Source organism: Cnephaeus nilssonii (genome assembly GCF_951640355.1).
Source record: "Cnephaeus nilssonii genome assembly, chromosome: 24".
In the NCBI taxonomy this organism is placed as follows: Eukaryota; Metazoa; Chordata; class Mammalia; order Chiroptera; family Vespertilionidae; genus Cnephaeus; species Cnephaeus nilssonii.
In genome coordinates, this window is record NC_137095.1 from 4,055,794 (window position 1) to 4,068,822 (window position 13,029).

Sequence of the window (13,029 nt, forward strand, 5' to 3'; positions counted from 1 at the left end):
ACACGAGGAGTTTCGCAGGCTCCTCAGAGCCGCTTCCCTGCGGCCACCCGGGCTGGGAACCCGTGTCTCCTCGCTCACATGGCGAGAACCCGCTTTCCCTGTTATGCTAAGTTCTGGAAACACTGAGTCCGTTAGGCTAAGGAGGGGCCTACGCTCAAGATATGATACCAACAGAACCCCGCCCAGGCCAGGCTCTAGCAGCTTAGCCAACCGCACAGACAAAAAAAGCCAAAAGAAAGCTGGTGCTCACCCCGGGCCGAGAAAGAGGAAGTGCGCGGCCAGAGGGAGCAGCGTGTTGTAAGCTTGGGGAATAGCGGGTCTCTAAGGTGTGTGTGTGGGGGGGGGGGGGGGGGAAATGGGGGGATGGGGAATGGGGGGCAGCCGCAGCACCAGGCTGTGAGGGCCTGGTACAGAGGCAGAGCAGCCTGGTGTGTGGGGGCGGGGATCCACGGAAGCACTGTACACAAGCGTGACCACATCACCTCACCGCACGCTAACCGCCCCCCGGGTGCGCCGTGCGGGGCGCTGTGCACGTTTCCCAAACCCTCTCTTAGCCCGGCCGGGGGTGGCTGGCGGTTAAGCGATGACCCAGGAACCAAGACGTCACCGGTTTGATTCCCGGTCAGGGCATATGCCCAGGTTGTGGGCTCCATCCCTAGTGGGGGGCGTGCGGGAGGCAGCCGATCCATGATTCTCTCTCCCTCTCCTTTCCTCTCTGAGATCAATAAAACGATATTTATAAATAAATAAACCCTCCCGTCCACGCACCTGAGCTAAGCTCTCCCTTCCTGCTGCCCAGATAGACACGGTCTCAGCGGCCACGTGACCTGTGTGTGTCCTGTAAGGCCCACGCCCTCCGCACCAAGAACAGCAGGCGGGCCGTGTACTCACCCCAGCCCAGGACACCCAGCCCGTTCACCATGGTGATGTGGGAGTCCGTGCCCACCACGCTGTCCGGGAAGAGGAGGGCGTCGTCCTCGAAGACCACCCGGGACAGGTACTCCAAGCTCACTTGGTGGGCCAGGCCCGTGCCGGGGGGGATCAGGGCCACGTTCCTGAAGACGCGCGAACACCACTAGGTTGCATGTAAAGAAACGCGGTGTGAGTGCGTCACACGAACGCGTGCTCACCATCAAGACAGACACGGACACTAAAATATCTGACCCACGGCCCATACAGTCCCAGCCTACAGACTAACCCTACACATACCCGTTCGGCAGACTGCTAGACACAGGTAAGTCAAAGAACAACGTTCCAGAGCCCAGATGGATGGCGTTTCCCACTGTGCCCCAGGACTCGGAGGGGGGGAGCCCACCCAGCCACTGCTGTAAGTTCAAAAACTACTGGTCTCAAGACAAACACCCCACCTGCCAGTATTTCATAAACTGCAATTAAAGGTTCCCCCAGCATCTATACCTTGAAAAATTGGAGCCTCTCCCGGTTCCTGCCGAACTCCACCTCCTGGTTCTTTAATACGGTCTCAGGTCTGCAAGGAGGGAGAGCCGCGTCAGAGTGTGCATTACAGAAGAGCCGCCCGCTTCCCCGTCTTCCCTCCGACACCATCCCGCAGCATCTGGGAACCGGCCACGCCTTTCCAATAGGCGGTGTGCCCCGAAAGACTCGCTAGGAAGCGCCGGCAGGGACGCGGAGTGTACAGCCCAGGAAGGCCATGCCCACACGTGTCCCAACTGCCCTTCCTGGGCGTCGCTGTGAGTCAAGGCTAAAACCGTATTAAAATCAGGTGTAAGCTTTGCTGGGTCTCTCATGACAAGGAAGGAGGCGGCAGCTCACACACCATTAGCAGGAGCGTATCATCACGGGCCTCTTGTCTGGGACATGGTCAGCACCAGCTTCTAGTTTACAGAGAGCTTCCTCTCGCCCCGAGCGGAAGGGCCTGTTTTGCCTGCAAGTAGCAGCTCGCCTCGTATGGGCTGCAGATCAGCTCAGGAATCATTTAACTCGGATACAGCATTTTCCTCCGAGCAGGACAGAGCCCCCTCTTTCAGGGACCTTCCTGGCATCTAATGGATGTTTTAAAAATCGTTACAGCCGGTCTTAAGTTGCTCATTTTCCTGCCAGCCCAGCTGGTGATTAAGGTTTGATTGAATATCAATACAATGTAAATTATACATGCCCTCCCGGGTCCAGATAATTATAGCTGTTCAATTCGCAAGGTTTTCAATACAAAGACCGCGTTAATAATTCACTGCTGAGCCGTCTCGGGAGACTCCCCAGGCCTGGGGGCAGCTTTCTGGAGCCTCCCCAATTACTCCAGCCCGCAGCACCTGTGGCCATAAAGCGGCATCCCCGCCTTGGTCAGCTCGGAAGCCGATTCCCAGTGAGGCAGCGATTGCCACTCGTGCCCTCGGCTCCCTGCCTGAGCCTGCAGGTACTACATCCCTGGCACACCGCGGCACACACAGAGTTGTTACTTTTTACACAGCCCGGGATGGCATGTAACCCATCTTACTACTTTATAATTTAGACTTAAAATTGAAGGGAAAAGTTACACCACATTGGGTTTTTAGAAATAAAAATATACCATCTTGGCACTTCATACGCAGCCACTATAAAAAGACAATAAAAAAATCAGTGATGTTTGAGTCAATAAATCCTCCTTCTCAAGAATCTCTGTGTAAGAGGAGATGCTGATCTCAAAGTCAACACGCCCGAGCAGTCTGCACACTGGGCAGTGGGAATGCGGGGCGAGGACATAAGGCGCCATAACTGAGAGCAAAGGACCCACAGATCATAGTGAGCTCTTAGGAAGGAGGAACACGAGGTCCCTATAACCTTCATGTACCTCAATACAGCCAAAATTAAAAAAAAAAAAAAAAGGAAATGTAACTTTAATAAACTGCCTGCTGGGAAACGGAACCGACTCCTGTGACTAGGAGCCTCTTCCCTGGCACCACCCAGGCCGTCCCTCAGTGGAACGGCTCAGTCAGGTTATAACACACAACGACACAGTATGATGGAGTAAGACAACATAAAACCCTCCTGGTAGGGAACAAAGCTGGAAATATAAATAGGGAACCCACAGAAGAACGATGGATGAATAATGAGCATGCGACTGGCACACACTCACTAAGATAAAAGCTCTCCGTGTAAGACGCAGGACAGCTGTTCTGCCTATGAGTCAGGAAATTAACCATATTTACAGGGAAACCTTACGGTTCCTTCCTGGGGACAGAAGCAGACCTAACAGTGTGTTCTACTGGGACACAGGGCGCATAAGGCAGCATCCCCACACAGGCAGTCCGGGCCCAGGAGTAACATCCCCCACACAGGCAGTCCGGGCCCAGGAGTAACATCCCGCACACAGGCAGTCCGGGCCCAGGAGTAACATCCCCCACACAGGCAGTCCGGACCCAGGAGTAACATCCCCACACAGGCAGTCCGGGCCCAGGAGTAACATCCCCCACACAGGCAGTCCGGGCCCAGGAGTAACATCCCCCACACAGGCAGTCCGGACCCAGGAGTAACATCCCCACACAGGCAGTCCGGGCCCAGGAGTAACATCCCCCACACAGGCAGTCCGGGCCCAGGAGTAACATCCCCCACACAGGCAGTCCGGGCCCAGGAGTAACATCCCCCACACAGGCAGTCTGGGCCCAGGAGTAACATCCCCCACACAGACAGTCCGGGCCCAGGAGTAACATCCCCCACACAGGCAGTCCGGGCCCAGGAGTAACATCCCCCACACAGGCAGTCCGGGCCCAGGAGTAACATCCCCACACAGGCAGTCCGGGCCCAGGAGTAACATCCCGCACACAGGCAGTCCGGGCCAGGAGTAACATCCCCCACACAGACAGTCCGGGCCCAGGAGTAACATCCCCACACAGGCAGTCCGGGCCCAGGAGTAACATCCCCCACACAGACAGTCCGGGCCCAGGAGTAACATCCCCACACAGGCAGTCCGGGCCCAGGAGTAACATCCCCCACACAGGCAGTCCGGGCCCAGGAGTAACATCCCCACACAGGCAGTCCGGGCCCAGGAGTAACATCCCGCACACAGGCAGTCCGGACCCAGGAGTAACATCCCGCACACAGGCAGTCCGGGCCAGGAGTAACATCCCCCACACAGGCAGTCCGGACCCAGGAGTAACATCCCCCACACAGGCAGTCCGGGCCCAGGAGTAACATCCCCACACAGGCAGTCCGGACCCAGGAGTAACATCCCCACACAGGCAGTCCGGGCCCAGGAGTAACATCCCCCACACAGGCAGTCCGGGCCCAGGAGTAACATCCCCACACAGGCAGTCCGGGCCCAGGAGTAACATCCCGCACACAGGCAGTCCGGGCCCAGGAGTAACATCCCGCACACAGGCAGTCCGGGCCCAGGAGTAACATCCCCCACACAGGCAGTCCGGGCCCAGGAGTAACATCCCCCACACAGGCAGTCCGGGCCCAGGAGTAACATCCCCACACAGGCAGTCCGGACCCAGGAGTAACATCCCGCACACAGGCAGTCCGGGCCCAGGAGTAACATCCCCGCACACAGGCAGTCCGGGCCCAGGAGTAACATCCCCCACACAGGCAGTCCGGGCCCAGGAGTAACATCCCCACACAGGCAGTCCGGGCCCAGGAGTAACATCCCCCACACAGGCAGTCCGGGCCCAGGAGTAACATCCCGCACACAGGCAGTCCGGGCCCAGGAGTAACATCCCCCACACAGGCAGTCCGGGCCCAGGAGTAACATCCCCACACAGGCAGTCCGGGCCCAGGAGTAACATCCCCCACACAGGCAGTCCGGGCCCAGGAGTAACATCCCCACACAGGCAGTCCGGACCCAGGAGTAACATCCCCACACAGGCAGTCCGGACCCAGGAGTAACATCCCCACACAGGCAGTCCGGGCCCAGGAGTAACATCCCGCACACAGGCAGTCCGGGCCCAGGAGTAACATCCCCACACAGGCAGTCCGGACCCAGGAGTAACATCCCCCACACAGGCAGTCCGGGCCCAGGAGTAACATCCCCCACACAGGCAGTCCGGGCCCAGGAGTAACATCCCCCACACAGGCAGTCCGGGCCCAGGAGTAACATCCCCACACAGGCAGTCCGGGCCCAGGAGTAACATCCCGCACACAGGCAGTCCGGACCCAGGAGTAACATCCCCCACACAGGCAGTCCGGGCCCAGGAGTAACATCCCCCACACAGGCAGTCCGGGCCCAGGAGTAACATCCCCCACACAGGCAGTCCGGGCCCAGGAGTAACATCCCGCACACAGGCAGTCCGGGCCCAGGAGTAACATCCCCCACACAGGCAGTCCGGGCCAGGAGTAACATCCCGCACACAGGCAGTCCGGGCCAGGAGTAACATCCCGCACACAGGCAGTCCGGGCCCAGGAGTAACATCCCCCACACAGGCAGTCCGGGCCCAGGAGTAACATCCCCCACACAGGCAGTCCGGGCCCAGGAGTAACATCCCGCACACAGGCAGTCCGGGCCCAGGAGTAACATCCCCCACACAGGCAGTCCGGGCCAGGAGTAACATCCCGCACACAGGCAGTCCGGGCCAGGAGTAACATCCCGCACACAGGCAGTCCGGGCCCAGGAGTAACATCCCGCACACAGGCAGTCCGGGGCCAGGAGTAACATCCCGCACACAGGCAGTCCGGGCCCAGGAGTAACATCCCGCACACAGGCAGTCCGGGCCCAGGAGTAACATCCCCCACACAGGCAGTCCGGGCCCAGGAGTAACATCCCCCACACAGGCAGTCCGGGCCCAGGAGTAACATCCCCACACAGGCAGTCCGGACCCAGGAGTAACATCCCGCACACAGGCAGTCCGGGCCCAGGAGTAACATCCCCGCACACAGGCAGTCCGGGCCCAGGAGTAACATCCCCCACACAGGCAGTCCGGGCCCAGGAGTAACATCCCCACACAGGCAGTCCGGGCCCAGGAGTAACATCCCCCACACAGGCAGTCCGGGCCCAGGAGTAACATCCCGCACACAGGCAGTCCGGGCCCAGGAGTAACATCCCCCACACAGGCAGTCCGGGCCCAGGAGTAACATCCCCACACAGGCAGTCCGGGCCCAGGAGTAACATCCCCCACACAGGCAGTCCGGGCCCAGGAGTAACATCCCCACACAGGCAGTCCGGACCCAGGAGTAACATCCCCACACAGGCAGTCCGGACCCAGGAGTAACATCCCCACACAGGCAGTCCGGGCCCAGGAGTAACATCCCGCACACAGGCAGTCCGGGCCCAGGAGTAACATCCCCACACAGGCAGTCCGGACCCAGGAGTAACATCCCCCACACAGGCAGTCCGGGCCCAGGAGTAACATCCCCCACACAGGCAGTCCGGGCCCAGGAGTAACATCCCCCACACAGGCAGTCCGGGCCCAGGAGTAACATCCCCACACAGGCAGTCCGGGCCCAGGAGTAACATCCCGCACACAGGCAGTCCGGACCCAGGAGTAACATCCCCCACACAGGCAGTCCGGGCCCAGGAGTAACATCCCCCACACAGGCAGTCCGGGCCCAGGAGTAACATCCCCCACACAGGCAGTCCGGGCCCAGGAGTAACATCCCGCACACAGGCAGTCCGGGCCCAGGAGTAACATCCCCCACACAGGCAGTCCGGGCCAGGAGTAACATCCCGCACACAGGCAGTCCGGGCCAGGAGTAACATCCCGCACACAGGCAGTCCGGGCCCAGGAGTAACATCCCCCACACAGGCAGTCCGGGCCCAGGAGTAACATCCCCCACACAGGCAGTCCGGGCCCAGGAGTAACATCCCGCACACAGGCAGTCCGGGCCCAGGAGTAACATCCCCCACACAGGCAGTCCGGGCCAGGAGTAACATCCCGCACACAGGCAGTCCGGGCCAGGAGTAACATCCCGCACACAGGCAGTCCGGGCCCAGGAGTAACATCCCGCACACAGGCAGTCCGGGGCCAGGAGTAACATCCCGCACACAGGCAGTCCGGGCCCAGGAGTAACATCCCGCACACAGGCAGTCCGGGGCCCGGAGCAGGGGTGTGTGTGGGGGGAGGGGGAGGACGGGTTCCCTAAGAAGCAAGCGGCAGTGATAAGAATAAGACGACGCCCGTACTCAGGCACTGGCTGCAGGTGGAAAGGACACAGCAGGGGGGTGTTCTCGATCTGCGTGGACGGCCTCCCGGCGCTGCGGGCCTGGCCCGGCTCCCCCGGATCGCAGGGCCCCCGGCAGGCGGCCGGGCCTCGGCAGGGCAGTCTCCTGGGCGGCGCTGGCGCTTTGAGTGGCGAGAGCTTGGCTGCTTTCGGCAGGTCCCCGCCTCCAGGGTTGGGCGCGTTCTGTATCGCACTGTCATTCAAACAAGGGAAAAAAGCCGGTTAGAGTGACGGAAACTCAGCTCTTCAAACCGCAATGCACACGCCAGGCCACACACACACACATCAGCAATGCACACGCCAGGCCACAAGCACACACGCAAGGAGCAGGCAGCTGCAGTTGACGGAGAAGGAAACGTAGCCCTCAGGGCCCATAAGGCCACGCTCAGCTGCTCCCGAAACAAGGGCAGTGCCTGGGCCAGCGGAGATGCTTCACCCCGACGCAGCAGCAGCTGAGCCACAGCTCCCGCCAGGGCAGCGCTCGCAGCCGTGAGTCTGTCTGCCCGACCCCGGGAGTGTGAGAACCACGTCTTCTCCGGTCTGAGGATGGTCAGGGACCTTCTGAATATAAAACTCTCAGTGGAAGAAACCAGAGCTTTAGTGAGGAGCTCAGTGTTCTCAGTCACCAGCTAACTAACGACACGCGTGGCTCACGCCTCGCTGTTCTCTTCGGAAGGAAATGAGAAAACTTCCTTTAGGGATACGGAGCCTGCAGTCATGGCCCAGAACAGCAGGCTCTGGGCCCACTCACATTTCCATCAAAAGCGGCCACAGAAACAGACAGACAGGATCATAACTCAGACCGAGAAAAAGAAACCACGACTAAACATGTCACCAGCTTTTCTCGTTACGTCAGTCAATACCACACGCAGGAAACGGGCATGGATTCCCCCCCCCCCTCCGCCACACACGCCCGTGGGTGGGCGCCCGCCTGCACGCTGTCGTCATAGCCTCGGCATCACGGTACCATTTGCTGAAGTCGATCTGCAGAGAGTGGTCGACGGTGAGGTCCGTTGGGCAGGCAGGGTGGACTTTCTTGGGGTCCCCGCCCAGCGTCTTCACCGCCTCCCGCATCGCAGCGAGGTCCACCATGGCCGGGATGCCACTGAAAGCAGAAAGGGCACACTGCAGCGCTAGCTGCCCTTCACAGGCGCTCACGGTGTAAGACGCCCTTACTCGTTTCTGTGTTTAAAAAGGAGCCCTTTTGCCCTGACCGGTGTGGCTCAGTGGATAGTGTCGGCCTGTGGACTGAAGGGTCCCGGGTTCGATTCCAGCCAAGGGCACATGCCTCGGTTGCAGGCTCGATCCCCAGTAGGGGTCGTGTAGGAGGCAGCCGATCAGTGATTCTCTTTCATCATTGATGCTTCTCTCTTTCTCCCTTCCTCTCTGAAATCAATAAAAATATATTTTTTAAAAATAAAATGAAATAAAAAGGACCCCTTTTCATCTGCATTCGTGCTTGACAATGGACTTGCTATCCAGAGCGGGAAGCTCCCTGGTTGATGATTAACGTGAGATGCTATCTGAGGCCGTGAGAGCTCAGAGGTGGGTGTTCAGACACAGAGAACCTCGGGGACCGGCCGATGGCATTCCTCCTCCCGCCTTCCATGTTACGCGACCCCCGCCTTCTCCCGGGCCCAGGCCCGCCCAGCCCAGTGCCTTCTCGCTGGCCCTCAGTTACTCAGCAGACACGTGCACATTCCCGCCGCCAGGCAACCAGCACTGAGCAAAGGCCTTCGGGGGGCCAGGCCCAACGGGACGGTCCTGCCCTCAAGGACTCAGCGGGAAGACGAAGCAGTGGCCCCCGGGAAGCAGCACCCACAGGCTGGGCAGTGCAGGAAACCCCGTCCGCCTGGGGCTGAGGGCATGCGCTCTGCCAGCTAACCCCTGCCCTCCTCTGACATCATCTAAAGGCACCTCTTCTAGCGACAGATCCCTGACCCCAGGGCAGGCGAGGCCCTTCAAGAGGACGTGGGCTCTGACTCTAGTGTGAGGGGGGCCAGCGGGTCTACACGACGGGATCACAGACAAAGGGAGCAGGAAGCCTAGATCTGCCCCGAGCCAATGGGAGACCACCGGGCAGTCACTGCGGTGGGAAAGGCCTGGAAGGAAGGGGCGGGGCAGGCCGTCAGTGCGAGGTGAAGTCTGAGAGCCTGAGCTGGTGAGACGACAGGGACGCAGCTAAACAAAAGTGGTTTTGGAATAAGGAACACGAGAAACAAGCACCTAATTTTTAAAGAATTGCTTCAGTTTAGAAAGGGCAATTTTTAAAAAACATATACTTTTTATTGGTTTCAGAGAGGAAAAGAGAGGGAGAGAGAGAGAAACATCAATGAGGAGAGAGAATCATGAATCGGCTGCCTCCTGCATGCCCCACACTGGGGATCGAGCCCACAACCTGGGCATGTGCCCTTGACCAAAACCAAACCCAAGACCCTTCAGTCCACAGGCTGACGCTCTATCCACTGAGCAACACCGGCTAGGGCTAGAAAGGGCAATTTTAAAAAATTATAACCTAATATTCAAAGTTAGAGCCAGGGACTTTTCCAGAAGACGCGCTCTGCAGCGCTCGGGAAGCAGCGGCCACTCACGTGAAGTCCTGGAGGAGGACACGGGCCGGGAAGAAGGGCACCTCCACACGGCTCTGCGTGGCTCGCCAGTCCAGGATGTTCATGACGTCCTCCTTCTTCAGCAAAAAGCCGTCACAGTTCCGCACAGCCGCCTCCAACAGCACCCGGACCGAGTACGGCAGAGCGTCTGATTCAAGAGACAATGTTCAGGAAAGTCTTAACGAGGTATTATAAAGACTCAAATAACAAAGAGTTAAAGGTACAGGCGCATGCCCGGCCGGCGTGGCTCAGCGGCGTCCCATGCACCAAGAGGTCACAGTTCGATTCCCGGGCAGGACACATGCCTGGGTTGCGGGCTGGGCCACCAGTAGGGGGCGTGCAGGAGGCAGCCCGTTGATATTTCTCTCATTGATGTTTCCATCTCCCTCTCCCCTCCTCTCTCTAAAATCAATAAAATCATTTTTTTAAAAAGACACAGGTACATATTTTCTCAATTTGCAAGTATTTTAGTCCAGTAAACACAGAACAAAGCACATTCCTGCGCACCAGGACTTGTCAGTCGGAGGCCCCACAGGTAAGCAGGCCCCGAAAAAGCAGAGACAAGACCTTCACACACGCGTGCCGACTTGGGCACGTGAGACTGGTGAGTGCACATTAGCGTCCAGGGAAGACAAAGAGAAATTGAAAACCACAGAAAATGGGAATTAAGAACAATAACAAAGACAGTCCTTTAAGACAAATTATGGGTTAAACTGTGTACAAGTCTGTAATAGGTTTAAAAGGTTCCCGTCAAAAATGGCTCAAGTTTAGCCGAAACCGGTTTGGCTCAGTGGATAGAGCGTCGGCCTGCGGACTCAAGGGTCCCAGGTTCGATTCCGGTCAAGGGCATGTACCTTGGTTGCGGGCACATCCCCAGTGGGGGGTGTGCAAGAGGCAGCTGATAGATGTTTCTCTCTTATCGATGTTTCTAACTCTCTATCCCTCTCTCTTCCTCTCTGTAAAAAATCAATAAAATATGTTAAAAAAAAAAAAAGGCTCAAGTTTAAAAGTGAATCAGGGTCTTAGCTGAGTAAATCCACTTCCTGAAAACCATCTTTCATTCTCGATGACTGGGGTTCGAGTCCCACAGAATCAGGTTCAACATTAACGTTTTCAGCCGTGCTAACTCGCACAGCAGGAGAGGCTGCCCGGGGGCGGGCTGAGGGGGAGAAGTAACCACACGGGGGCGCCGCGCAGCTGTCTGAAGGCAGGAAGCCGGGCGCCCCCTGATGGGGCGTGGTGGCCGGGACAGACCTCACAGGAAAGCAGCTCACAGCACATCACCTTTTCGGCAAGAGAGGGAGTCTACCAAGTACACACACAAACACACACACACACACACACACACACACACACACACACGGTGACACAGCAGTACGTACGTTCAATGTGTTATTATTTAACGTCCGGAAGGACAGGGAAGAACAGGCTGGAAATCTTAGCACCTACTGCGCGCTGTCTGGCTGCACCTCCCTCCCTGCAGGACAAACGCGCACTGACCCGGATGCTGTAATTCTGACAATGTCACGTACACCGGGTGGGGCAAAAGTAAGGTTCACAGTTGTGAGAGGCGAAGGACAGCTTATTCGTGTATTATTACGTGTCCATTACCGCTATTTCCCACGGGAACTGCTGCCCCACGTGTGTAACGAGAAGGCGCTTCTGTTATAGGCCTGGAACCAAGGCTGTCAGGTGTGAGGACGGTAAGCGCACAATCTGAGGGCCCCGTTAACAACACAGAACACTGGCATCCAGGGGGAATCCTGGCTACAAACATACGGTTTATTTATCTTTCTCAAAAACACGTGCTTCCTCGCTGTTCAGCGAAAACGCCTGCAACAAGGACAGTCCACTAGTCACAACCCTGACGCCCCAGCCTGCTTCGACAGCTCCCCTTTGGGGGACGCGCAGGGAGGGCGCGCCCTGAACGAGCCCGGACCACCTCGCGTCAGAGACCAAACGGGTGGCCCGAGGCTGATGGGGACACTGACGACAATGAGCGTCAGGATGAACTGTGACGGCCACCCCGACTGTGTCATATCTGTGAACTGCCCTGAGCTCAGAACGACCCTGACCCCTGCATCGACCCTGGAAGCGGCTGGGCACTCAGCCCCTGAAGCCGACAGCGGGGAGCGCCCCTTCATCCCGTCTCCCCGAGTCCGGCCACGAGCAGTTAAGAGCACGTTCCCCGTCCGAGTCCGGCCACGAGCAGTTAATGCAGAAGGATGAGTAGAGACCTCATGAGGCCGGGGGAGTCCTGGACCGGGACCCCAGGGAAGCGGGAGGCAGGGAGGGGGGCTGGAACCAGCAGGTGACCCGTGAATGGGCCTCCGAAGGCGGGCCAGGCTGCTGACCCCCACCCAGGGGGCGCCCTGAACGTGGGGTGCCGTGGACCCCCCGTGCCTCTGATGGAGCAGGCAGCACACCCGCCCACTACGCGCGTTCCTGCGACAACAAGTGCACCGGAACAGATCACACACCCGCTCCGCCGGCCGCACAGGGACAGGGCGGCAGCGAAGGAAACCACGGAGCAGCAATCCACAGACCCCGGACGGGGAGCGGGGCCCTCCCACGGATGGCAGGGAAAGGGCAGGAGGGAGCGTGCGGACTTGAGCCTTGTGAGACAGAGCAGCCAAATGCCAGGCGCTCGTGTTTGGGCACGTCAGCACTCCAGCTGTAGAGATGTGAATGTGGACGGGGCCCATGCCTGCTAAGGAGTCACTGTTAATTTCACTAGGTATGGTCAAGGCACTGAGATGATGGGTGTTTTTAGGGCAGCAGCGCCGGGGAGTGGAGGGGCCAGCAGGACAGAAAGGCGACGGAACCATGCGGGGCTGGAGATGGAGGGGCTGGGGAGGAGGGGGTGGGGACAGAGGGGCTGGCACGGAGGAGGGGCTGGGGAGGAGGGGCTGGGGAGGAGGGGCTGGGGACAGAGGGGCTGGCACGGAGGAGGGGCTGGGGAGGAGGGGCTGGGGAGGAGGGGCTGGGGAGGAGGGGCTGGGGACAGAGGGGCTGGCACGGAGGAGGGGCTGGGGAGGAGGGGCTGGGGAGGAGGGGCTGGGGAGGAGGGGCTGGGGACAGAGGGGCTGGCACGGAGGAGGGGCTGGGGAGGAGGGGCTGGGGAGGAGGGGCTGGGGAGGAGGGGCTGGGGACAGAGGGGCTGGCACGGAGGAGGGGCTGGGGAGGAGGGGCTGGGGAGGAGGGGCTGGGGAGGAGGGGCTGGGGAGGAGGGGCTGGGGACGGATGAGGGGCTGGGGAGGAGGGGCTGGGGAGGAGGGGCTGGCACGGAGGAGGGGCTGGGGAGGAGGGGCTGGGG

At 59.4% G+C, this 13,029-nt stretch overlaps 1 protein-coding gene across 1 annotated transcript in view; it reads right to left on the reverse strand.

Annotated features, from left to right (window-relative positions):
• IREB2 (iron responsive element binding protein 2) overlaps window positions 1-13,029 on the reverse strand; it is a 42,339-nt gene that overhangs the window by 19,141 nt on the left and 10,169 nt on the right. The window contains exons 3-7 of the mRNA XM_079764020.1: window positions 9,696-9,861; window positions 8,072-8,209; window positions 7,067-7,297; window positions 1,417-1,486; window positions 892-1,075 (exon numbers count right to left, since the gene is read on the reverse strand). Coding sequence (XP_079620146.1) covers window positions 892-1,075; window positions 1,417-1,486; window positions 7,067-7,297; window positions 8,072-8,209; window positions 9,696-9,861 — 789 coding nt within the window. The remainder of the gene's footprint in view (window positions 1-891; window positions 1,076-1,416; window positions 1,487-7,066; window positions 7,298-8,071; window positions 8,210-9,695; window positions 9,862-13,029) is intronic.